Source organism: Mustela erminea, chromosome 6 (assembly GCF_009829155.1).
Source record: "Mustela erminea isolate mMusErm1 chromosome 6, mMusErm1.Pri, whole genome shotgun sequence".
In the NCBI taxonomy this organism is placed as follows: domain Eukaryota; kingdom Metazoa; phylum Chordata; class Mammalia; order Carnivora; family Mustelidae; genus Mustela; species Mustela erminea.
In genome coordinates, this window is record NC_045619.1 from 84,527,867 (window position 1) to 84,553,088 (window position 25,222).

Here is a 25,222-nt window from a genome sequence, read left to right on the forward strand (position 1 = left end):
GTTGTAACTTGAACTCCACATACTTACCCAGCTCTGCAGCCCTCTCCCCTAGACTCTGTAATGCCCCGGGTCCCCCATTTCCACCCCTCCTGTGAGCAGCAGGCTGGGCCATGAGGGAGCTATGAGCAAAGGTACTGTGAAGACTGGGTGTCAGAGGTACTACGACAGGTGACAACTGTCCCTCACGTGCCCAAGTTTCATGGCTGCACCCCATGCCCACCCTTGCACAATGCTCCCCAGTGGGTGCCCGGGTGGTCAGAGCTACATGTGAAGTGAGGCCAGAGCCGGCAGGGGAGCCACGTTCTGATCCTGCCTTGTTTCTTCTGTCTCCTCTCAAGTGGCCTCCTGTCAATTCAGACTATGAGCTGAGGCCCTGGTCTCTTCTCCGGATGCAATTTTCTCTCATCTCCCAAGTCAACCCAGTGAGCCCAAGGCCATCCTGCCATCTTCTGTGGCAGCAGGGAGAACCCAGGAGACGGAGTGTGGCCAGAATGGGACATAGCCTTCGTCTTCATGTATTTATTCTCAGAACATACAAACTCATCTTCTCAGAGAATAAAAAACAGAAATTTCACTCAGTGACTTCAAGATGGGCACAGCCGGCTCACCCTGTCCCCACATCTACTAAAAAAATTCCCTGGGAGAGGGGTGTCTAGAGCACCCAGTACCCCTTGGCACAGGGGCCGTGCACAGCTCGAAACAAGACTCTCAACTGGTTTGTTTTATAATCCAAAAGGACAAACGGCTGCCAAAGTGACAGAGTCCAAGGTCCCTCACCCTCACCGTGCCAGGCCCCCCGGGGTCAGCTCGGGCAGCGACCCAGATGCCCCTTCCGCAGTCAGGTCCGTGCCAAAGAGGTGAGGCCAGGCAGCCAGGCTTTCGTTCAGTTTGAGGCAACACCAACCGGCCGCCCCCATGGCGGCAAGAGCTGAAGGCCCAGTGCAATCCTGAAGGCCTCTGGAGGGGCAGAGCTGGGCCAGAACCTGGGGTACTTTGTTCTCCCCGCCCCTGCAGCAGGCTCCTCTCCCACTGCAGCCCCATACTCAGGCCTGCAGACCAGAGGTAGCGGCCAAGGAGTCTGATTGTTCCCTAAGGCCCCGTGAGAGTGAGGACCTGGAAAGAAAGATTCGAGGGTCCTGAGGAACAGGCTCCAGAACATGCCCTGAAACTGACGGGAAGTGTGCTGTGTCAGGCAAAGATAGTCTCTTCCCGGCGCTTCTTGGTGAGGATGGTGCCTGGCTTGTGCTGGGCATCTGGGTGGTTGGCTAGCTCCGGGGGGCAGGAGGACACCGGGCTCTCCAAGATGGCTTGCTTCAGCTCATAGAACACAGCGGAGTCCTCTTTGGTGAGGAAGGTGATGGCCACACCACTCTTTCCAGCTCGTCCCGTGCGGCCAATGCGGTGGATGTAATCTGGAGAGGGGGAGGAATGCCACTGAGGATACCAGGCCTCACTTCGACAGCCATCACCCACCCCAGCCCACCTCTGAGGGCAGTAGATACCGCTCGAGCCACCTGACCCTGCAGCAGCCACTGCGCTCTCCCCACCACTACTGATGGTGATCATCCTGCCACACCCAGCCAGAGAGCAGCCCCCCGCCATGCTTCCCCACAGCCCGGGACTCTGTCCCTCATACGAAGACAACACACCCACGGGAGACAGGAGCAGAGCTCGTCTCAGTGGGACAAGCAATCCCAGACTCAGAGCTGGGAGGAATGAGCACCCAACAAGTAGCCACCCTTTACCTGAATGGAAGCTGCATTCCCCTGCACGTACCTTCAATGTTTTTGGCCATATCATAGTTGACAACCATAGACACATCTTGGATGTCGATACCACGACCCGCCACGTCTGTAGCCACCAAAATGTCCTTGGCCCCAGCCTTGAGGTTGGACAGTGCAAACTCTCGCTGCTCCTGGCCTTTCCCGCCGTGTAGCGTGCACGCATTGTACTGTTGGGAGAATGGTGAGGTGAGGAAGAACAGCAGGGTCATGGAAAGACAAAGAAGTTACAGGGGTAAAGACTTCTTTGTAGACACCGAGGGAGGGCTGCAGAGCAGCAGGGTAGAAGGGGAAGGAAAATGGAGAGAGGATGAGTGCAACTGAAAGCAAGAGGACAGGCAAGCTGGAGAAAGGGAAGGGAGAGAACAGGATGTGGTGTGGCCGGGGCAGACAAAGGTCAAAGGTAAAGCAGCTGGGGGTCACGATATGTGGAGCCAGAGAGAAGGGAAGTCATCAAAGAGAGAATGAGGCTGAGATGAGGGTGGCAAGCAGGGACCAAGACACCTAAGGAAGTCCCAAGTGTTGAGTGGAGAGGACTCACCCTCCCCTTCGAACACCAAAAGCAGGACTAAAGGACACCGGTCACCCCCATCTCCCTCCTGATCACACCACCCCCTTTCCCAAACATGTTATCAACACAAAGAACTCTGATCCACCATTCCACAGCCTCAGATCTGGCCACAATGTGCATGTCAGAACATATCCCTGGCTCAGCCCCCTTGGAGGAAGACCCAAGGCAGCTCTGGCTGGCACTGCTGATCTGGACAGGCAATCACAGCAAGAGACCCAGTTCCTCATCCCCATCAAGCCGCCTCTTCCCTCAGGCCCTGACTTGTATATTAAAGAGGTTAATAATGGGATAGAACTGAAGGGGCCCTCTATTTTGAGAAAGCCCACTCGGTTCTCCCCTGCCAGACACACCCCCATCTTCTCCAGGGATTTCGCCAAAACATCACAGCCCTTCTTCTGGTTGACAAAAATGATAATGGGTGGATCAAAGCCCTGTTCCAAGATTGCCAGCAGCTTTTTCCTGGGGAAAAGAGGAAGAGGAGAATAATGAGAAGCATACTTCCATGAGACGGTCACCGTGGTCTACCAGGACCAATCCCATAACCTTTGAGCCCATGGCACCCCCAACAAGAAAACAGCAGCTCTTTAACACAGCAGAACATTCATCCTCCAACCCTCATACTGAAAAAACCCCCTTCTTCATCATGTTCTTGCTGGTTCAGCTGCCCCCGTACCTCTTTTCTGACTCTGACATGAGGAAGACCTTCTGTTCCACACGTTCATGGGGCTTGCCCGCAGAGCCAATGTATACCACAGCTGGTCGCCGAAGATAGCTCCGGGCCAGACGCTCCACCGCCGGGGGCATGGTGGCCGTGAACATGACTGTCTATGAAAACAGGAAGCTCAGCCCTGGGCCTGGGCAGACACTGCCACGTCTCCCCCATTGCCACAGGCAGCGGAGCCTGGGCTAATGAACCTAAATGAGCCACAGAGTAAGCTCTGACAAGTCCCACCAGAAGAGATTGTGTCCTCTGCCTTCCCCCTTCTTCCCTCAGTACCTGTTCACCAAGGTCCTTTACATCCTACAATGGCAGGAAGGGCTGAGAGCATTTGCTGGCACCCCTGGTAGGGACCAGCATGAGGCCTTGGAATCATTTTCTAGGGCACAGCCAATGGCTCCACTGCTAGGACTTCCAGAGGGTTGGCATGCCGGCAACTGTACTCTGGGCCCACCCCGGGCACGAAAGGCCTCAGAGCAGGTTTGGCACTGTGCCCTGATTTCCCGGCTAGGGAAGCAGCCTTACTTGGCGGTACTTGTGTTTTCCTGACTCAAAGTTGGCCAACATCTTCTCCGGGTCCTCAGCCTCATCTGTGTCCGGCTTCTGATTGCTGACAGGCATGTGCTCCAGGATCTTCTGGACGTCTGGCTCAAAGCCCATGTCAATCATCCGGTCAGCCTCGTCCAGAACCACATAAGTACAGCGGCTCAGCACAAGGTAACGGTTCTCCAGCACGTCAATCAGACGTCCTGGGGTAGCAATCACAATCTGGAGGGCACAGTGAAGACATATGTAGCCGCAGCATGCACCTCTTTCTTCTCCCTCCTGTGAACCATCCCCGACTCAGGCAACAGACCTCCCATGCTAAGGAACTAAGCAACAAAGGTTCCTAAGAACTGGCACAAAATCACTTGTTGCCACCTTGGATTTTTTTTTTTTTTAGGAATGAATAAGGTCCCTGAATAATCTCCAGAAGTTAGACAGAAGAGGCAAAATCAGAAGGAACTTTCTTAGACAAAGAAGAACTAAAGGCAACTATGGAGAAGATTACATAAAGGGATTATGGCAAGAAGTCTGTGAAAGACTCAATTCCTGCATCAGAGTTCTTATAAAAAGCTCTCTTCCCCCACCCTGAGAAGACATGATCTATGGCAGAGTAAGAGCACAGATACGAGCTTCAGATACGAACCTCAGCTCTGCTCACTGCCAGCTGTGACTCTGGGCAAGTTACTGACCTGAGCCCCAGCTTCCCCTGCACAATGGAGGTACTCAACCTATCAAACATACAAGCCAATCTTTTTCTTCAGTTTATTGTACATCCGTGGCAGAAACTAGAAACACAGCCCCCAAATGAAGAGCCTTCCCACAGCGGGCTGGCTGCAGCTAGGTGAACAAACCTCACAGCCCATGCGCAGCCTGAAGCCCTGGTCTTCTCTGGAGATGCCTCCAATGACGGCCACAGTGCGGATGCCCAGTGGCTTCCCAAACTTGATGGTCTCTTCCTCAATCTGCTGAGCCAACTCACGAGTGGGGGCCAGAATGATGGCGTAAGGGCCCTGGTCTGACTCTTCGATCCTGCGGTAAATGGGGCATCCCACAGTTCCGTGAGCTTTGGTTCTCATCCAACCACAAACAGGAGCAAGACAAAGTCATTCTTAAGGGTAGCTATGGAGATGGGGAGGGTGGTGGGAAAAGGATGCAAAGATCTCACTTAAAAATCAGAGACTCCAGATCAACCCTCTTGGGTCCCCTCCCTCTTTGGGAGCTTTGAACTATCATTTTACTATTGCTCAATAAACTTTCCTTTGCTGCCCACCAAAAACAAAAAGAAAAAAGAAAAAAATCAGAGACTCCAGGACAGTCAAGTTCTTCAGGGAGTGGTCCTGGCCAACGAAATCATATATTTCCTTGATACTGTGATCCAATCATTCCCTAATATCTGACCCAGACCAAAGAAGGTGGCTTCTGGTTATAGACTTAAAAGAAAGAAACCAAACAGGGGCACCAGACTGACTCAATTGGAAGAGCATGGGACTACTGACTGCCGGGTCATGAGTTCAACCCCTAGGTGCAGAGATTACTTAAAAATAGGGGCACCAGGATGGTGCCTGGGTGGTTCAGTGGGTTAAGCCTCTGCCTTCGGCTTGGGTCATGATCCCAGAATCCTGGGATCAAGCCCCGCATCGAGCTCTCTGCTCTGCGGGGAGCCTGCTTCCTCCTCTCTCTCTCTGCCTACTCGTGATCTCTGTCAAATAAATAAATAAAATCTTTAAAAAAAAAAAAAATAGGGGCACCTGGGTGGCTGGGTCAGTTAGGCATCCAACCCTTGATTTCAGCTCAGGTCTTGATCTCAGGGTTATGAGTTCATGCCCCATGTGAGTTCAAGCCCCGTGTTAAAATAAACAAACATTGGTTAAAAATGAATAAGGTGAGGGTGCCTGGGTGGCCCAGTGGGTTAAAGCTTCTGCCTTCAGCTCAGGTCATGATCTCAGAGTCCTGGGATCGAGCCCCACATCGGGCTCTCTGCTCAGCGGGGAGCCTGCTTCCTCCTCTCTCTCTGCCTGTCTCTCTGCCTACCTGTGATTTCCATCTGTCAAATAAATAAATAAAATCTTAAAAAAAAAAAGATTAAGGGGCGCCTGGGTGGCTCAGTCATCAAGTGTCTGCCTTCGGATCAGGTCGTGATTCTAGGGTCCTGGGATGGAGCCCTGCATCGGGCTCCCTGCTCAGCAGGGAATCTGCTTCTCCCTCTCCCACTCCCCTTGTTTGTATTCCCTCTCTCGCCGTCAAATAAACAAATAAAATCTTTAAAAAATAAGTAAATAAAATAAAAAATAAATACAGGGACACCTGGGTAGCTCTGTTGGTTAAAAAGTCTGCCTTTGGCTTGGGTCATGATCCCAGGGTCCTGGGATTGAGTCCCACATCACGCTTTTTTCTCAACGGGGAGCCAGTTTCTCCCTCTGCCTGCCAATCCCCACTCACACACAAATAAATAAAATCTTTTAAACAACAAATACATACATACATAAAACTTATTTAAAAAAGAGAAAGAAAGAAAGAAAACCAAACGCTCATTTGCCACTGTGACCTTTCCCACCCAGCCAAACCCACCCCAACGGGTGCCTGCTGACCCCACCTGTCAATTTTGGGCAGTGTGGTGATCCAGACCAGCAACGGGATGAGAAAAGCTGCTGTCTTGCCACTGCCGGTCTCAGCTACACCAATGATGTCACGATTCTGCAGCCCAATGGGGATTGCCTGACGCTGGATAGGTGTCGGTTCCTGCAGGGACCCAGAGAGAGGGATGGATACAGATGGAGCTCTGAGTCCTGGACTACTGCTGACAGAAGTGGGCCTGTGTGCCAGCATAGGAGGAGGATACCAGCACACAGGGAGGAAACACGGTCATCAGAGGCCAATACTTCCACCAGAAAGGGACAGACAGGGTTACCTGAGTGCTCCCTGGCACAGAAGGCACCAAAGAGAGGAACAAAGGAACAAAGCTCTCTGTTCCCAAATGAAGCCTATTTCCCCTAAAATGTAGGAACATGTCAGGTCTTCTGAGCCAATCGGCCCCTCCTTACCTTGTAGCCACACTTATCGATGACCTCCAAGATATGTGGGGGCAGAGAAGAGTCCTTCCAGGACCGGATGGGATTGGGGATCTTGCCACCTTTGGTGGTGATGCTATAGTCCTCTCTGAAGATCCGCCAGTCCCTGTCCGTCATCTCATCTAACTTCTTCTGGGACCAGTGCCGATCATCCCAGCGTTGCTTGGCTTCCTTCTTACGAAGCTTGCGGAGTCTGGCCCTGGAGTGGAACGTGAGGGGCAAGTGGGATCAGTACCCTGCAGCTCCTTTTTGCAGGCGCTGGGCTCTGGCCAACCACCCCCAGCCGCGCCGCTCACTCCTCCTGCTCCTTTTCTTCCAGCGTCCGCCTCTTCTCCATGAGATCTCCATAGAAACGCGACTGCTCTCGCTTCTGCTGCTTCAGGTCGATGCCTGCGATGAAGCCGCGCCCCAGCAACTGCACCTGGTGCCGCTCCTTGTACCTGAGGTGGAGGCGGAGGGAGAAAAGCAGAAGCGGTGACAGCGGCAGGGAAGGGCGGACTACCAGTATGTCCTGATCTGTCCAACCTTCCCAGCCAGGGTCTTTCCTCACCGAGAGCTGGCTGCCTATACGCCAGCCAACATCCCCGGCCCCGAATCTTACTTCTCTATCTGTAGCCGCCAGTTCTCTCCAGGACCAGCTGAAAAGACTAGTTTACAAGACTTAGCACTCAGGCCCAGAACCACTCACAGGGGGTTGTAGTCAATGGACGTGTCCTCAGAGGCATCCCACTCAAAGACAAACTTGCGGTCATTGAGATGCCGCGTGCGGCGCCGCTTCTTGATGCCGCCCAGATAACGCTCCTGCCCAGGGACAAAAAGTGAAGCTAAGGCCCAGCCAGGCTCACATGTGGAGATCAGAAGGGCTTGAGGGCCAAGCCAAATTTCCATGGTGGGTGGGGGAACCGAACACGGAACCAAGGCCTGCACCTTAATAGCATGCAGCTCCTTGCTCTTATCCTTCTCCTCCCGGATCTTCTGCCGCCCTTCCTCATCCTCATTTCCATTGGTCTCCCGCTCCATCCTCTCCCTGCGTTCCCGACGCTCCCGTTCCTGAGGGTCTTCTGCAGACCAAGGAAAGCAAAGTTGCAGAAGAGCTCAGTGCAAGAAAAAAGAGAGGGCGCAGAGAGGAAGCGGACAGCTAATGAGAAGGGGCAGCTCTAGGACACAAGCTCTAACACAGTCTTCTCATCAACTCCCCCACCCCTCCCTCTTCCAAATTCCAGACCAACTGGTTTCCCGCCCTCCTGAGTGACTGAGTGACACGACAATCCCATCCCAATCCTACCCTGCATGGGGGCTACACAGGGGAGGGAAACGAACCCAACATTTTCCTGCCCAAGTCTTGGAACTGTTTCCTTTTCTTCCGCTCTTCCTCGAGCATCCTCTGCCGCTCTTCCACCTCCTGCTGCCGTCGCTTTAGGGCTTCAGCCTCTCGTTCTGCTTTCGAGAGGAACTTGGGCTACAAAACAGATTGGAACTGTATATAAAGGACACAGAAGTGGGATATAATCGCACCACTGATGAGGAGACGGCAGGGAGCCCGACAGTATTTGCTCAGGCATTACACCAGGTAAGGAAAACATGGACAGGTCGAGGACCCCGCTATGGCCTGAACTATGTCCCCCTCAAAATTTGTGTGTCAAAGCCCTAACGCCCAGGACCTCAGAGTATGACTGTATTTAGAGACAGAGCCTTTAAAGACGTGTTTAAGGTAAAATGAGGCTCTTCTGGTGGACTCTAAACCAACTGATGGGTGTCCTTTTAAGTGAAAATTTAGACACACAGAGCCAGTGGGGGCACGCCCACACAGAGGGAAGATATGTGAGAACAGAGAAGACAACCACCTACAAGCCAAGGAGAGAGGTCGCAGAAGAAACAACCCTACAGACATCCATCTCAGCTTCTAGCCTCCAGAACGGAGAGAAAATTTATTTATGTTGTTTCTGTCCCTCAGTCTGCAATGTTCTGTAAGCGCAGCCCTGCCAATCATAGAGACCCCCACATTCTCACCTTAGCCTCAGCTTCTTCCTCAGCCTTTTTCTTGGCCAGAAGTTCCTCCAGGGATAATGGCTGTGCCTGAAGATAAAACACAGGACTTCAGTCAATAAAGGCTCTCTCCCTTTGGAGATTGGTAACGGAGAATTTGAACTGAAGAGGAAGATGAGAGAAATCTTTCCTCTCCTTTACCTTAGGCTTCTTATCACCGTGTTCATCCTCTTCATCCTTCTTAGAGTCTCTATCTTTCCGAGATTTAAAATCTTTTCCTCGGCCAGGAGATAAGCTTTAAGGAAAAGGAACAGGAAAGGTCCATTATCACTCTTTTAACCCCGCCCCCTCAATGAGGGTCAGGCTGAGCCCTGGAAAGGATGGAAGTTTTTCCACGACTCCACAAGACTGGCCCTTGGCCATCCTTCACACCCTGAAGCTTCCTTCACAGGCACGGTCACTGTCTGTTCTGAAACCTCATGATGGCCCTGTCTTGGCCCTATTCTATCTGATTCTCCTTTTCCCAAACTAATCTCTTCTCACAAGTGGGTCTTCAGTACCAAGGGCAAAAACAACTCTTCCAAATAGCAGGTGCACATTGAAAAAAAACATCCTACTTAACTTTATATATCAGAATGAATTTAGTCTACAAGGTCCCCCAACCCATGTACCTTTCCCAGATACTGCTCTGTACCTGCTCTGTGTCCCCATTCTCCCTTCCTAGCAGTCCCCGTGATCCTCCCCCCACAACTGCTACAAGCCCAATCTATGAGAGATCTTAAACAACCCCCTTATTTGTTATGGAATTACATCCTTTGCCCTGAATTCTAACCTACACACTCAGAGCCTAATAAAAACTTTGCATACAAAGTTTCCAGGGGAAAGAGATCAAGATACTGGGGCATTAAGCTATCCCAACAGATACATGTTGTCTATCTTGGGTAGAAACCCAAATGGTCCAACTGAGCTAAGAGAATGTTTTACAGGCTAGTAACCCTCCCAAACTAATTTCTAACCTTTAAGAACAAGTTGACCCTAGATGACTGTGACCCAAGAAACTGGTTATAGCATCTAAGGATAGACGCCTTCTAAAAAAGACAGCTCTGCAATCACTGCCAGTAGGAGCCGCTAAGAACTATTTACTTTCCTATGACACCGAGCCAGCTTAGAGGCAGACGGTAAGAGATGGGACCATTTTCCTAAAGCCCACTCCCATTCTCTCAGCTACCTGGATCGCTTACGGTCCTTGTCCCGTCTGTGCCCATCCTTGTCTCGGTCTCGGTCCTTCTTATTCCGATCACGCTCTTTATCCCGTTCTCGTTCTTTATGCCTTCGCTCTCTAAAGACAACAAATTTAAGAAATCATGTAGTATTAGCAGAGTATCCAGCTTCACTGCAGCACTAAAGAGGTTCTCATGCTCTTTTCTCCACAAAGTAATGTTTTACAAATTGGGGTATATGTGTCCAGGGGAAGCTGTAAGGGAATTCTATGAAAGTCTTCTAGGGGCACCTGGGTGGCTCAGTCATTAGGCGTCTTCCTTTGGCTCAGGTCATGATCTCAGGGTCCTGGGGCTGAGCCCTACATTGGGCTCCCTGCTCAGTGGGAAGCCTGTTTCTCCCTCTCCCACTCCCCTTGCTTGTGTCCCCTCTCTCACTGTCTGTCAAATAAATAAAATCTTAAAAAAAAAAAAAGAAAGAAAGAAAAGAAAAGAAAAGTTTTCTCGATCAGAGCTGTACTAAGCATTAATGGCAACAATGGGCCATGGCCTATGCCAAGAGATGGACTATCCTTGATCATCTGGACCTTCATCTTACAAGTTCCCTCTTAATTTTTCTTTTTTTTTTAACCCACATTATTTTATTTGGGGATGTTTTTACTTGATACAGTACAGTCCTATTTACCAAAGTAATTTATTTTTAAAGATTTTATTTATTTATTTGACAGATCACAAGTAGGCAGAGAAGCAGGCTCCCCGTCAAGCAGAGAGCCGGATGCGGGACTCAATCTCAGCACCCCGGGATCATGACCTGAGCCGAAGGCAGAGGCTTTAACCCACTGAGCCACCCAGGCACCCCCCAAAGTAATTTAAACCAATCTGAAGTGGGGATCAGCAAATTTTTTTTTTTTTGACAGACAGATTACAAGTAGGCAGAGAGGCAGGCTCCCTGCTGAGCAGAGAGCCCGATGCAGAGCTCCATCCCAGGACCCTGAGATCATGACCTGACCTGAAGGCAGAGGCTTAACCCACTGAGCCACCCAGGCGCCCCAGCAAACTTTTTCTGTAAGGGACCATACAATACATATTTTAGACCTTGTGGACCATAAAGTCTCTATCACAACTATTCAGTTTTGCTTAGCATGAAAACAGCTATAGATAATATGTAAAGGAAAGAGCGTGGCTATTTTCCAAAGAAGTTTATTTATAAATCCCTCTTAATTTTTAAGAGCCACTGGGTTGGGGCACCTGGGTGGCTCAGTGGGTTAGAGCCTCTGCCTTCAGCTCAGGTCATGATCCTGGGGTCCTGGGATTGAGCCCCGCATCAGACTCTCTGCTTGGCAGGGAGCCTGCTTCCCTGCCCCTCTCTCTGCCTGCCTCTCTGCCTACTTGTGATCTGTCTGTCAAATAAATAAATAAGATCTTTAAAAAAAAGAGCTACTGGGCTACTAGGTGTAGACTGTAGAGAAATATAAGAAATATATGAAAGACTGTAGAGAAATATATGAAAGTCCTAATACTGGAGGCATGAGAGGAACCAAGAATGAGGAAGTTTGAAATGTACTCTCCCTTCCCATATAAGACATGCAAAGTTACTTTACCTTTCTGTAGACTTGGAACGGGAACGCGAGCGAGAACGGCTGCCTCCCCGACGCCTATCCCTTGAACGATGCCGCTTCCTGTCTTTAGATGGGGAAGATTTCCTGTCCCGGTCTCTATCTCGCTCTCTGTCAGGAGTCCGAGATCGCTTCCTTTCCTCCTTGGAAGGTGATGCATCTCGGTCCTTCTTATCAGCTAGCTCTCCTGCCATCTGTCATGGATAAGAGGAATACTTATGATGTACTAGGTACAGCTCTAAACTGTTTATATATAATCTACTTAATCTCAAAATGACCCTATGAGGTAGATATACTGAAATGCCTACTTTTTTAAAAAGATTTTATTTATTATTTATTTGACAGAGAAAGAGAGAGAGAGAGAGAGAAAGAACACAAGCCAAGAAAAGAGGCAGGCAGAGGGAGAGGGAGAAGCAGGTTCTCCACTGAGTAAGGAGCCCAATGCAGGACTCGATCCCAGGACCCTGACATCATGACCTGAGCCCAAGACAGATGCTTAACAGCTGAGCCACCCAAGCATCCTAAGAACGCCTACTTAATAGATGAGGAAATAGAAGCTCAGGTAGGTAAGTTCTCTTGAGTTCACAAAGAAAGCCCAAAAGAGGGGAAAAAAAAGTTTAACTTTAAGATTTGGGATTATAACCAGGACCTCAAAGAAAACCTAAATTTAAGTGGAGAAACAAACTCACTTTCACCCAGATCAAAAGAAATGTACTTTTCATTATGTAATGGGATAAACTTTGTGGAGGGCACACAGAACCTCTATGCACTTTTTTTTTTTTTTTTTTTGCAACTCACTGTGAATCTGTAATTATTTCAGAATAGAAAGAAAAAAGGAAAGGTACCAAAAAGTAAAGGTCACAGATGGCCTGACTGGCACTCCCTACTCAGATTCTCACAGCCTTGACCACAACCCTGTCCCATGAATTTGTTCTGTGCAGGAATTTGTTCTGTCCCCTCCTGCCTGCAGGACACTGAACACCATGTTGCACTGTCAACTGTCCTTCAGACTACAAAATCTGCTTCAGCCAGGAGCTAAAATGACACTAAGTCTGAATCTACCTCTACTCCATCACCATCACCATCATCCCTAAGACTCAGAATACATTTATCAGAAATTATTTTATGCCCAAATAGTTTAGTTGGAATAGCAGCTCCCCAGGCATTCGCTTCTGATCTCCTTTCCTCATGTAATATGCTGCCATATATCTTTAAGAAAGGGTAATGTGTAAAGAAAAGATAAATGAACAAGTAGCACTTTCAAAAGGTGAAGACAACACATCTTGCCTCACAACTGTCTAAGAAATGACTCAATGTTCTGTATTAGTACATCATGCAGTTATACTTATATCTCCTTCTATTTAGAACCCTAAGAGAACAATCCAGAAAAAGGGTTATCTTCTCTATAAAGCATCCTCGACGTCACTCGCTCTTTCAACAAATATTCACTGAGCACCTGGTAGGTGCCAGAAATTGTTCTACCTACTGGAGATATGGCAGTAAAAAGTCTCGGATCTCATAATGCTTAAATTCCAATGAAGCAGATAACAAGCAGAGTAAGAGAATTTCAAATAGTAATGAGAACTAATAAACAGGATAAAACAGGGTGGATATGACGGGGAAGGGCAAGAATGAGAGAGGGCTCAAGAAAGAATTTTTTAGATGACATGTAAGCTGAGACTTGAATGATGGGAAAGAGACTGTGAAGATCAGGGAAAAGATCTTGTTGGGTAGAAGGGACAGCAAGTACTAAGACACTGGGGCAAGAACTAGCTCAGCATGTTTGCCAATTAAAAAAAGACTTGTGTGGCTGAGTGACAGTGATTGGAGGGGTTGGGGGGTACTGAAGACTGATTCAATCTGAGTTCAGGGAGATAGTCAGGAGTCAGATCATGGGAATGTGTTTTAGAACAGGGGAAAGGAAAGTGGATTTCAACCTAACAGCAACAGGAACCTTAAAGGGTGTTAAACAGGAAGTGATGTGATCTAATTTTACATTTTTAAAGAATTTGGTGACTTGCAAGAAAATATAGAATAGGGAGGCAAGAGTAGAAAAAGGACCACTGAGAATGCCATTTATAGTCCGGGCAAGAGATAACAGTAGCTTCTTCTAAGAAAGTGGCAATGGAGATGGAAAGAAGTAGAGAGCTTCAGGATAAACTTGTTGGCCAAGCTCACAGGACTTAACTGATGAAGGGAGAAAGGGAAAGAGGAAATACAAAGATAACTCCAAATTTAAGGTTTGACCAATGGTTCATGGTGCCATTAGTGACCAGAAATGACAGAAGAAAGAACAGACTTAGGAAGAAACCAAAAGTTTCATTTTGAAAATGCAATTCTAGAACTCAGGAGAACCTGGAGACAAAAATTTGAGTTATCAATATATAGATGGCTTTTAAAGCCATGGGACACTAAATCAGATTACCTAGGTAGGCAGTATAGTTAAGAATGAAATAGAAGAAAACCAGGATTAAACTGTGGAACACTGTAACATTTAGAGGTCAGGCAAAGGAGGAGCCAGAGAAAAAGACTGGGAAGAAGCAGCAGCCAGTAAGAAAGTGGGGGAAAAAGTACACCACAGATGCCAAAAGTGTGTTTCAAGGAGGGAGTGGCAACTTTTCCAAGTGGAAAAAGACTAGGATATAGAGGAGTGACCATTGCAGTTGGAAAAATGGAGATGGTTGGTGACCTGGACAAGAGCTGTTTTGACAGCCTGGAGAAAAATAGAAGCCTGAGTGGAGTGGGTTTAGAAGAGAATGAGAAGTGATAATAAGGAAAAAATAAATATGGACAACTTTTATTATAGATTATACTTATCACAGGGGCCTGATAACCAGGCTTACCCTGATCATCGCTTCCCAGCAACCTTCCTTGCAAACCTCCAGGTCTCTGAGTTCCTCAGTTCTTGTAGGGTAGGGGCAAATCCTCTTTCTCATCCAATTAAATATTTATCAAGTATCTACTATATGCAAGGCACCGTGCTAGATATTGTGGTGAGTTACAAAAGGAAATCAGGAAGATCCTGTCCAAAGGTAGGTTACAGAACAATAGAGGGTATGAGGCACTTACCAAGATGAAGGCTCAGATGAAGTATTATAGAAATTCAAAGAAGTTTCTTTTCATTTGCAAAAGAGGTTTTGGAAAGATCTGTGGAGGAAGTGGCTCTTGAGCATTTAAGTATAGGTAGAATTTGAAGACGTGTAATTGAGGGTGCGGAAAAGTCATTCCCAGCAAAAGAATAATACAGGAAGCGCAGAGGCGGGAAAGCATGACTGATTCTGGGAGAAAAGCCAAAGTCCCAGTTTGGCTGGAGCAAGGGCTACTCGAAACATGAAGGAATAAGCTCGAATGGAGGGTATCACAGGTGCTGTGTGCTCATGGGCAAGAGTCTGGCCCGTTAACTTCGTCCAGAGACCTGGCCTGTGTCCCCAGGAGCCAACACTCCGCCCTGGGGCCCGCGCCCCTTCGCTCCAGCCCGCCAGAGCTCTCCTGGCTCGTGCCTCTACCCTGAAGCGTTCTTCCCCGCCTCGTCCCGGAGGCAGGGGCCACCGCCGTGCCCCCACTCTCGCCCTCTCTGCAAGCTCGTGGGGACCGCCTCCATCGCTCGGGACTCACCACTCTTGAGTCTGAACCGCCCAACGCGGCCTCAACGTCTCCGAGCAGTCGCCATCTTTCCCGTTTCCTGGTCGCCGAGATGCGTTCCCCGGCCGCGAGGCAAGCTGGGAAGGCGAGTTCCCGGTGCAGGGCAGCGTGGGCCAACATCGGGGGCCTGAGAACTACTAATACCACAATGCACCGCGCGAGGGCCGGTCCCGGGCCGAGGGGTCTGCTGGGCAATGTGGTTCTCCAAACATCTGAATCTGCGGGAGTGAGAGTTACCTTTGGGTTTGCTTCCAGCCAAGGATTCTCTCGCTGCGCAGTTTTCCTTGGAATGCGCTGGTCCTCCCAGAAAGTCATGACCTGTGGCTTACGACGACGGAATTTAAGGGCTTCCTGAGCTATCAATAGCGCTTAATCTTCACTAACAACTACAGTAACAACAAATAGTGTACCGTGTGTGGAAGAGCGTTTTTACAACAACAACAACAACAACAAAAAAGGTGAGGTAGATTAACCCCATTTTACGGGTAGACAAACTAAAGGTTAGGTTACAGGAGTAACCTAGTGTTTCACAATGAGGATGGGACAATTCATTGTGTGGGACTATTCCCAATTCAAGAGGACGTTTTAACGACGTTGGCCCGGCAGGAACAACCCCTAGTTATTATGCCAACTCCAGATGAACCCATACATGGATTGCAGAGCCCTCCTAGAAGGATGGTATCACCTGGGCTGTGGCACCTGTTTTCTCGACTTTCCAAGTAGGATCCTGGCTTCCTTATTTTCTTGCCCTTTGGAATTTACCCAGTTGTTGGACCACCTTCCTAGGTTTGCTTCTTTTTTCCTCCTAGTCCCCCCTCTTCAGTCATCCACGGATTTTTCTCTATCCCAAATTGTAGTTTCTCTTTGGTCTTATGGTTCATAGTTCACCAGCCCCACTGGCCCCAAAGAAGCCAAACCTTGCAACTTCTGGGATGGTTTAGATAGATACAGGGAAGTGTCTAATGTCCTCTCCCTTCCCATTTTCCCATCATCAGCATTTTGGTTTCAATACCATGGGGCTGTAGGTCTGGCTTTTCTCTCTAAATGTATGTTAAGTTCTCTTCAAATAGAGCCTCAAATAATCCTAAATAATCCTAAACCCCTGAAACACCACACACAATGGCCCAAAGTAACCCTGGGAGAGACAGGCATTGGCTCTTAGAACTCTACTGCCATTGACTTGCCCACTTTTACCCCAGAGGAAGATCTGAGGGGAAAGGATATCTGAGATCTACTCGATGTAACTCATGCAGTGAACACTGGAGGGCTCTTCGCTCATAGAATGGAACTTGAACGATCAGACTGAAGGTGTAGACCTTAAGAGCGGCAGCTGTAGTATTTACTGAGAATCTTCGAGGTGCCCAACTCTATGCTGGACACTTTTATTATTTAGCTTACTTATTTCTCGTAACAGTATGATGTAGGTATTATCATTTTACTGTTGAATTATGCCTTCAGTGGCAACATAGTTACAAGAATGAAGCCAGGGTTCAACTCCAAGTTCATTTCGTTTTGGAATCCATGCTCTTCGCGTTTCCAGGCTAGTACTACTCTTTACAGATAAGCTGGAAAGATGAGAAACTGGAAAGGTGGTGAGGTTTGTTCAAGTTCATAGTGGCAGAGTTCCCCTAGTGTTTGTGCATAGCTTTCTCATGACACATGTAAGCACTGTGCTTCAAGGATACCCACATGCTTTGTCCCACCTACCCTGGTAGTTTTTTTTTTTTTTTTAAGATTTTATTTATTTATTTGACAGAGATCTCAAGTAGGTGGAGAGGCAGGCAGAGAGAGAGAAGGGGAAGCAGGCTCCCTGCTGAGCAGAGAGCCCGATGTGGGGCTCGATCCCAGGACTCTGAGATCATGACCTGAGCTAAAGGCAGAAGCTTTAACCCACTGAGCTACCCAGGTGCCCCTGGTAGTTCTTTCATACACGCGTCTTTGGAGATGGGAGTTTGGAGTTTGGCCCATAAGTAGAATCTCCTGTTTAGGTACAACACAGCTAACAATATAGAGCCCATGGGAGTATAGTTAACATTGAGACCCAGTCGGAATCCTGACTCCATTACTTACTAGCAGTACGATCTTGTGCAAGTTATACAGCATCTCTGACTTTTCTCTTTCCTCTTTTATAAAATAGGAGTATTTCTTGCCTCACAGACTGTTATAACAGTTTTTTTTAAAAGTGCATATTCTGGAATCCAGCTGCTGGTTTGTATCTGGGTTCTATCACTGTCTAACCGTGTGACCTTGGACATATTAACTAACTTCTCTGAACTTCAGTTTCCTTATCAGTTAAAGGAGGTAGATAGTACACCGTAGGGTTAGCACAGAATTAAGTAACAGAAAGGACTCGTAAGTGCCCTTGACCCATAATAAACATTTAACAAATGTTAGCTATTATCATTTATAAAGTTAAGTGTGATAATCCAGGTAAAGCTCTCAGCAGTGCTGGGCCCGTAGTAGGAGCTCACTATATAGTAACTATTTCCAGCGCACTGTGAAACTTGGACAAAAGAGCTGTAAGCAATTGAAAGGAAGGGATGTTAAGGCTCCTGAGCTCCCATCAACAGGCAATGGAACCTGGAGGTCAAGAAAGTGAAAGACGTTACCTCTCCTTCAACTCGTAGGAAACTGGAACCATAGGAACTGCCCCTGAACCATGGCTTCAGTCTGTCCCATGTTCTGCAGGGGTTGGAATTTCAGTGACTTGGATCGTCTACTGAGGATTTCACCAAAGCCTGTCTCTCTCCTCTAGATTCTCTAAGGCAGTGTTTCTCAACCAGGCCTGATATTGCCCCCAGAGGATATTTAACAGTATCTGGAGACATTGTGATGGGGGGGGGGGGGGGTTCAGGGGGTTGCTACTGCCATCTAGCAGGTGGAGACCAGGGATGATGCTAAACATCCTCCAATGCACAAGACAGGCCCCAGCATCAAAGGCATGACCTAGGCTAAAATGTCATTCGTTCCAAGGTTGAGAAACCCCACCTGGGGCTAAAGAGCTCTTTACTGGCTTATTGGACTTGGGCAGGGTTTGGGTGAGACAGCGAGGAGGAGGAAAGGGAAACCCTTGTTGGAGATGCCGGGGAACAGTAGAGGCGGCCACTCTGCGACCCACAGAAAGGGCCCCAGGATAGCTTCTTCCTTGTGAGCAAAGAAAAAACAAGGAGAACGGAGAAAGAAACGAAGAAAACAGAGCCAACTGCTTTGTATGTGTTGTATTTTTCATTAATAAATAGGTTTTTCTTCTTTAAACACGGAACATAGAACAGATTGAAACACTCCCCCCTCCCCCCGATTCCAAAGACAAGAGTCTATAAAACAAATGCCAGCTGTACTGCCCTAAGGGCAGAAGAAGTCTGGTGACCCCCACCCAGCCCTGCCCCCTGCAGCACCACCACCCCCACACTGCAAGAGAAGGGGGTCTGGGGCTTCTCCCTTGGACCCTGGGGACTTAGGTGAGAAGCATATGAATGTATGATGTCACCTCTCCATGAGGCATGGGCTATGCAAAGATGAGGTTTCCTTCTCATTGGCTCTGACCAGCTCCTGCCCTTCTGGTTTTCAGTTATGAAGCACCAGGGCTCAGCTCCCAAGGGAGCCGCCTCTTGGCTTCCCCACTCCACTCCTGTGCGGCTTCCTCAGAGGGGAAGGGAAGGGCTCGGGGACCCCTCCCGTCCCCTGGCCCACATGGAAGCGCTGTGTGGAAGAGGCATGATGCTGAAGGTGAGGCTCCTAGAGGCCCCCAAGCCCATGAGGCCAGCATGCCCCCCACACCCCCACACCTTTCCTTCCTCTGGAGCGGGGGGTACACTGGGGCAGCCACCCCCACCACAACCTAGTGCCTGGCTTGGGGTGTGATGGTTCTTTCTGTGTCAGGTCCTCAAGCCGGGCCTGGCTCTTTCCTTGTCCTGTTCCTGTCTCCTTCCAAGCCCTCACCGTGGCCATCTGAAAAACGCATGTCCAGTGTCCTAAATTGTCCCATCCTCCCTCTCCCCCGTGCCTCTGCAACCCAAGGGAGGAAGTGGGAGGTTGCCTCCCTTCTCCAACCCCCACTTCACATAATGGAACAGCTTTTGGCCTTTTCCTTCTTGAAGGTAGACGAGATGAGTTCGGAACGACTGGGGAGGTGAAGCAGTCGCTTGGAGAGGCTTCGGACAGGGCTCTTTGGGGGCACCGGGCTGGGCTTGTTCAGACACACCATGGACGCCGTCCGGAAGATGCTGTGGATACTCTTTTCTGAGGTGAAAGCTGAGCCTTCCAGGTAGATTTCTGCACCCAGCTGCTTGGCTATTGCACAGCCCTGTGGAGGGGGTGAGGTCATCAAGGTTGTTGTCCCAGATGGCTCCGAGACACTGCCTTCTGTCTTAATGGTACTCCCCCAGGCTCCTCCTGATGAGACAAGGGCCAGTCTCCCACCACCACCCTCTGCTGATGATTTTCTGAAGGGGAAGCCTAAGTGCACCTCACTATCACCTGTAACGCTTCTAGAACAATCCTGATGCCAGACCAAGTAAATCAGAATTTCTGTGGGTAGGCATTCATATTTTTAAGAGCTCCCCAGATGACTCTTAACGGGAGCCACTGGTTTAAAAGAAATGAGCCTTACGCTCCCACGTGTGAAAGAAATTACACAGGAATTTCATGAGAAACGCAATTTCTGTATCTTTCTCCTAGAGTGACTTGATAGGTATGGAGTCAGGAATTCTAACAAGCACATCTGGTGATTCTAAGGCAGGCAGTCAGCAAAAAACAATCTGAAAAAGACTAGCGCACACAGGAATGGCTCATCGGCCAACCTATGGAATGAATCGGGGTTAAAGAGTTGCCTACCACCTCTAGCAAGATGACTGGTCTGCTGTTTAGAGATGGCTCCCCAGAACACCAGTTCTCCCTTGCCAAAGTAAGAGCTTGAGCAAGGGCCACATTTCATTCAAGTCCTTTGTCTGTAGCCTTCCGCACCCCATCCCACCCCAACACGTGCATGTGTACATGTACACGCGCGCACACACACACACACACACACACCTGCTCATAGGAGATAGGTGCCTGTTTCTGGTGGGACAGCTCCATCAGTGTGCTCAGGTCTGTTCGCAGGTCTGTCTTGCAGCCAATAAGCAAAACACGGGTGCTAGGACAATAATCTAAGATTTCCGTTCTCCACTGAAGAGCCGTGTGAGAGGGGAGGTGGGGAGGGAAGAAGGAAGAACAGTCAGTGGCTGACAGCTACCTGGAGAAGCCCAGCGGGCAACATCAGACACGCCATCCAGCATATCACCAGCCCAGCCCTCCCTGAGTCACAGACCATCACCAATGTACTAATTACATCATCTTCCCGCCGGTGAGGACTCTGGGGCCACAGGAGTGCTGACCCCGAGAGCCTGCCCCTCATTCAGCAGCCCAGTTCACCAAAGGAAGCAGGGGGGCAAAATCTCCTCCCACTCTCTACCAAGCATGTGTGGCGTAGCTCTGCTCCCTCCACTCAGTGAAAGGGCTTCACAGGTCCAGAAAGCCAGGAGCAACAGGGAGGAAGCCAACCAGTCTCTTCCCAAGCAAAGGAGATAACAATCCCAAAGTCTTCTGGAAAACTACTTCCACAGGGTGGGAGATTCTTTGGGATGGGCAGACTTTGCCCCCCAGACCAGGCATTTCCTGCCTGCATGGCTTGCCCCGTCTTGGTGGGCTTGGGATCAAAGGCAACAGAAGCTCCCTGCAAATACCCACTATCTAAGCCTCAAACTCCGTCATGGAAAGGTTCTGACTCTCGATCCTTCACTTTCAGCGTCTTCAACACCACCCTCCCTTGCTGGGCCTCTGGCAGAGCAGTACGGGCTATGGCAAGGGCAAGGGGCAGAGAGGGAGGGAGTCTGGGTTCTAGCCCCAGAGCTGGAGCTAAGGGTACAGTCTCCAGCAAATCACTTCCTTCCCTGGCGTCAGTTTCTTCCTGCTACAGAAGGGGGACTGGACAGCAAGGTCCCCGAGATTCCTTTCTATTTTCCAGCTGAGCTGGAGGCTGCCCAGTTGCCCAGACTCACCTTCTTGAGTGCACTATCCACTGTCTCCGGGCGGCTGATATCAAAGCATAGTAACACCGCGTCCGAGTCACTGTAGCAGAGTGGACGGACATTGTCATAGTAGGGAGATCCTGGTATGTGGGAGAAAGAGCTGATGGTGAGCTGTGGCATTTGCCCTTCCTAAGCCCAATGAGCCCTAGGAATCCTGTTCTTGACCCCTAGGTTAGCTGGCTCCACCCACGTCCCCGGGGAATAGGCTGCAGCTTAAAATGTTGGGACCCGAACACCTGCCAGAAAGCAGTACAGAAATATCATCTTCCTTAGTCCTTAAAAAGGGAAAAGGGGAAACAAAAGCAGGGGCATAGACTATATTCTGGCCCTGTCTCCTACAGTGGGCTTAATTTCAGGTCTGCCAGTTTTATGAGTCCCAGCGGGGGATGCTCCCACCCCTGCAGAGAGACTACGCTTGGGTCAGGTGTCTTTTCTAGAGTCTGCCTGCTGCCCAACCTCTGCTCCCTGCTTCTGCTCCAGGGTCTGTCCAATGAAGAAACAAACCTGCCTGTTACATAACTGGCTGCCTGGCTTCTTTGCCATGGGGTCAGAACTCTAGGAGGCTGAAAGGGGAGGAGGAACAGCATGGATTCAGTGCCTTACTCTTTCCGCCTGTGAAAAACTGCAGCCCTTATCCCCCAAGATCTCAGGGAGGCAGTTTCAAAGAGAGCAGCACCCATAGCTAGGGATCTGGAGGCTCAAGGAAGGGTCCTTCACCGGCAGGGCAGAGGGCACTGCAGGCCCAGGTGGCCCAGCATGGGAGAACGCTAGGGGCTCAGCCTGCCCCCAGCCCTGGGGAAGGAACAGTAGCAGATTTGGAACCCAGACAATCCGTGCTCAGAATAGCAAGCAGCCCCTCTCCCTGCACCGCAATCGCCATGGAAACTGGGGGGAATCCAAGCTGGGGTGGGGGTTTGGTTAAAAAAAAGAAAAAGAAAGAAAGAAAGAGTAAAGAGGAGTTGCAATAACTATCTGCTCCTTCAGCAATCCGCCCCCATCCCCTGTCTGAGGTGGGGTCTTAGCTCGCCAGCACTGAGCAAAGGGAGCACTGCAGCACTGGGGAAGGGGGAGGGGAGGGGAGGAGGCCTCCATTCTGGCTCCAGGCAATCCCCCTCCCCTAAGACCAGCAAGTGAATAACGGGAACAGGCTCGACCCTGGCCCCGATTTTGGGAAGCCCCATCCCACACACCGCCATCACTTCTTCCTTCCTTGTGGGCACCTAATTTGAAAGAAGGAGTTGGAGGATGACTGATAGGCTGCATCCCTTCTGAAATTGGGGGGTGGGGATGCGACACCAGGAACAGACACCACTTTGCTGACTTTCCATTATCTGGACTGGGATTCAAGGGCTGCATTCTGATGTGGGGGCGGGGCGGGGGCACTCTGGGGGCAGTGGTAGTAAAAAGAGATGAGCTGCAGTAAGATTCTGGGAAGACTCAGGAGGTGGGCAGGGTAGGGCAGCCGATACCCCATACATTCTGCAGCCGAGCTGCATTCCGGTCGGATCCAGCCAGCATAGCACAGTCCAGGATAACCAGAACCCTGCCTCTCAACCCCTGGAACTGCATCAGAGGAAGGCATACCAGGTGGAGGAATTTCTGTTTTGCTTTGTTTGGGGGAGGGGGGAAGCAAGGGGAAGGCTCATTTTCTGTTTATCTACCCCCCCAACCTCCAATCTTTTCAGACCTCAAAAATTAGACCATGGGAACAACAACAGCTCTTAGAGGAATAGGATGGCATATTTATTATATGTAACAGGAAACCCCTAGTGATTTACACAGATCCTCTTTGAACTCAGCCTGAATGTGCATTTTTGGAGGGTGGATTTTATTTTCTTTCTGTTACTCTGGGCTTTTAGTCCTTAATTATGACTCGGAGCCCAGTCTACTAAAAAAGAACTGGGGTAAAAGAGATAATGGAAAGGGATCAAAATCAAAGCAATGGACAGCCTAGCACTGAGAGCTTAGGGTTGAGAGGAAAAATACTGCTTTCTACATTCCAGAAAGACCCAGCATCTTCTACCTCAGCCCAGTACGGTAGGGTGGGGGTGCACTATCTACAACGAGACTGTGCCCCACATTAAAGCCATCTCCCCCACCCTCCAAAACATCGATGATGCATCGCTTCATCCCTGAGCTGCAGCAGTATGACAAGTGGAACCAAGCTGCGGCAGGCGGACAGCAGTGGCCCAAGACGGAAAGCAGGAGAGAAAACTGAGTCAGGAGCAGTATTTCCCCAAAGCAGGCTTGTCTCCCAGCCTCAACCACCACTGCCTCCAGCAGCACGGACTCCTGCCTCTTATCTGGCTTGACTATGGGGCAGTAAAGGTGGAGGTGGGAGGACACGGAGGGCAGGGGCTGGAAATGGAGAAGCCCCGCCTGACTGTCCCCCAGTTATATTCATGGGTCAATTCACCTCACCATCCCAGCCCTCTGAAAGAAGGAGCTAGACCCAGAGAAGTGGCTTCTGGGGCTCATTCACCCTGTGCCCCTGGACATGCCAACCAAGGGAATCTTCAGGTCCCCTTCTGTCAGCTTCCCAGCCAGCATCATACACAGTCCTCCCCAGCAAAGAGGGAAACAGTTTCTTAAAGCCAGCAACTGTAACAGACCAGTGGGGGTAGGAAGGGGGCATCTGGGGCCAGCAGTCTTACCTGAGGTGTCCCAGAGACTGAGCTCCACCCTTTGTTCCTCTGTCTCCAAGCAGGCTGTGTAATTCTCAAACACGGTGGGCACATATGTCTGTGAAAAGAGAGGAGCTCGTCACACCCTGGGCTCCCCTACTTTCATAACCCTCTGTTTAGTGCTGGCTACACAGGAAGCCACTCATCCTATGAGATACTAAAGTGGCAGGAGATGAGGGGCAGGGGAAGGAAGGGGAGGGGAGGGGGTTACTTGCGGCAGGAGGGACACATGGGACAGGGAGGAGGGCAGTGTAGAGGCACAGGCACTTTGCTCCATGGAAAAAAGAAATCTGAATGACTTCCAATGGGGGGCAAGCCCCCTCCTTTCCCGCTCCCCCACCCCAATCCTAGATGGTCAGAGAGGCAAATATACATATTTCTCTCCTCTCCAGACTTGTAGGTCTCCGGATTTTAGAGCCCCAAGGAAATGCTAGCTCTTTATCTTCTCCCACGAGCCTGTCGGACCAGCAGGGCAGCAGAAGCCCGCCTGGAGATGGGCTCGCAGAACCTCTGAGGGGATGAGGAGACCGGCAGGTATTACGTCAAGAAACCACCCCAGACTCTCAGATGCCTCCAGTTCCCTCTCCCGAGAGTAGACCCCGGGATAAAGGGAGGGAGGAGGGTATCTGATCGGGGCCTATGGGTGAAGAGGTGAGGAGGAGCCAGCGGGGCGGCAGAAGTGGAACAGGTCTCAGGGGAGGCTGAGGCAGGGCGGTCCTCCAGCCGGGCGGCTGAGGATGGGGCAGGGTGGCGTGCGGTAAGCTGGGGGACGGGGGAGCTAGGTCTCCCTCACTCCCGGCAGGTGGAAATCTAGCCACAGGAAGACGGGCAGGCAAGGAGAAAAGCTGGCCGGCGGGCGGGCCGCTCACCTCGGGATAGCAGTCCTTCGCTAACACCTGTAACATCGCCGTCTTCCCGCACTGCACGTCCCCCACCAGAACGAGCTTACATCTGGCCACGACTGGCTGGGGGGCCCGTCTCTCCTTCATGGCTGTAGCCTCCGCGGGACGTGGACTCAGAGTCAGAGAGGAGAGGGTTGCGCCAGGTGCGTCTTGGCACAAAAACCCAGCCGGGATGCTCGCCTCCCTCCAAATGAAAAGGAGGCTGGCACGGCCGCCTTATATCGCCCAGGTCGAGCCAATCACAAGAGGAGGCGGACTCTGTCAGGGCCAATCCCTGAGGTGGGATCCCCTCCGGCAGCCAATGGTAGGAGAATCTGAGTCAGTGCCCTTTTCCTCCCTTCCCTTTCTCTTAAAGCCGTATCTTTGCTTCCTCTGCAAGGGGATTCCCACACTGTTTGCATTTGTATTAGGAAGGGGGGAGGGGGA

General features: G+C 50.2%; 2 protein-coding genes across 2 annotated transcripts; both read right to left on the minus strand.

Annotated features, from left to right (window-relative positions):
* Nucleotides 1–503: 503 nt before the first annotated feature.
* On the minus strand, nucleotides 504–15,227 carry DDX23 (DEAD-box helicase 23). The gene is made up of 17 exons (XM_032348052.1): nucleotides 15,119–15,227; nucleotides 11,489–11,697; nucleotides 9,899–10,009; nucleotides 8,872–8,965; nucleotides 8,695–8,760; nucleotides 8,005–8,143; nucleotides 7,612–7,745; nucleotides 7,373–7,485; nucleotides 6,981–7,124; nucleotides 6,658–6,883; nucleotides 6,210–6,355; nucleotides 4,468–4,645; nucleotides 3,596–3,838; nucleotides 3,026–3,177; nucleotides 2,703–2,811; nucleotides 1,777–1,951; nucleotides 504–1,412 (listed from the first exon to the last, which is right to left on the minus strand). Exons 2-17 carry the CDS (start codon nucleotides 11,695–11,697, stop codon nucleotides 1,189–1,191), a joined length of 2,463 nt encoding a protein of 820 aa, XP_032203943.1. The 5' UTR covers nucleotides 15,119–15,227; the 3' UTR covers nucleotides 504–1,188.
* A 3,121-nt stretch (nucleotides 15,228–18,348) lies between these two features.
* Nucleotides 18,349–25,000, minus strand: RND1 (Rho family GTPase 1). The gene is made up of 5 exons (XM_032348062.1): nucleotides 24,764–25,000; nucleotides 23,865–23,952; nucleotides 21,181–21,290; nucleotides 20,174–20,308; nucleotides 18,349–19,448 (listed from the first exon to the last, which is right to left on the minus strand). The coding sequence occupies exons 1-5, from the start codon at nucleotides 24,881–24,883 to the stop codon at nucleotides 19,203–19,205; spliced, it is 699 nt and encodes a 232-aa protein (XP_032203953.1). The 5' UTR covers nucleotides 24,884–25,000; the 3' UTR covers nucleotides 18,349–19,202.
* Nucleotides 25,001–25,222: the final 222 nt, after the last annotated feature.

What these genes read in the sequence shown, in the direction of transcription:
- DDX23 (XM_032348052.1), bottom strand. Translation starts at nt 11,697, where the DNA reads ATGGCAGGAGAGCTAGCTGATAAGAAGGACCGAGATGCATCACCTTCC. An exon ending in CTTGGGCAGGAAAATGTTGG is followed by an intron (nt 7,746 to 8,004) that starts GTTCGTTTCCCT and finishes CTTGGTCTGCAG; the next exon opens with AAGACCCTCAGGAACGGGAG. An exon ending in TCCATTGACTACAACCCCCT is followed by an intron (nt 7,125 to 7,372) that starts GTGAGTGGTTCT and finishes CCTCCACCTCAG; the next exon opens with GTACAAGGAGCGGCACCAGG.
- RND1 (XM_032348062.1), bottom strand. Translation starts at nt 24,883, where the DNA reads ATGAAGGAGAGACGGGCCCCCCAGCCAGTCGTGGCCAGATGTAAGCTC. An exon ending in CGAAGGACTGCTATCCCGAG is followed by an intron (nt 23,953 to 24,763) that starts GTGAGCGGCCCG and finishes CTCTTTTCACAG; the next exon opens with ACATATGTGCCCACCGTGTT. An exon ending in CAGTCTCTGGGACACCTCAG is followed by an intron (nt 21,291 to 23,864) that starts GTAAGACTGCTG and finishes CCCACATACCAG; the next exon opens with GATCTCCCTACTATGACAAT.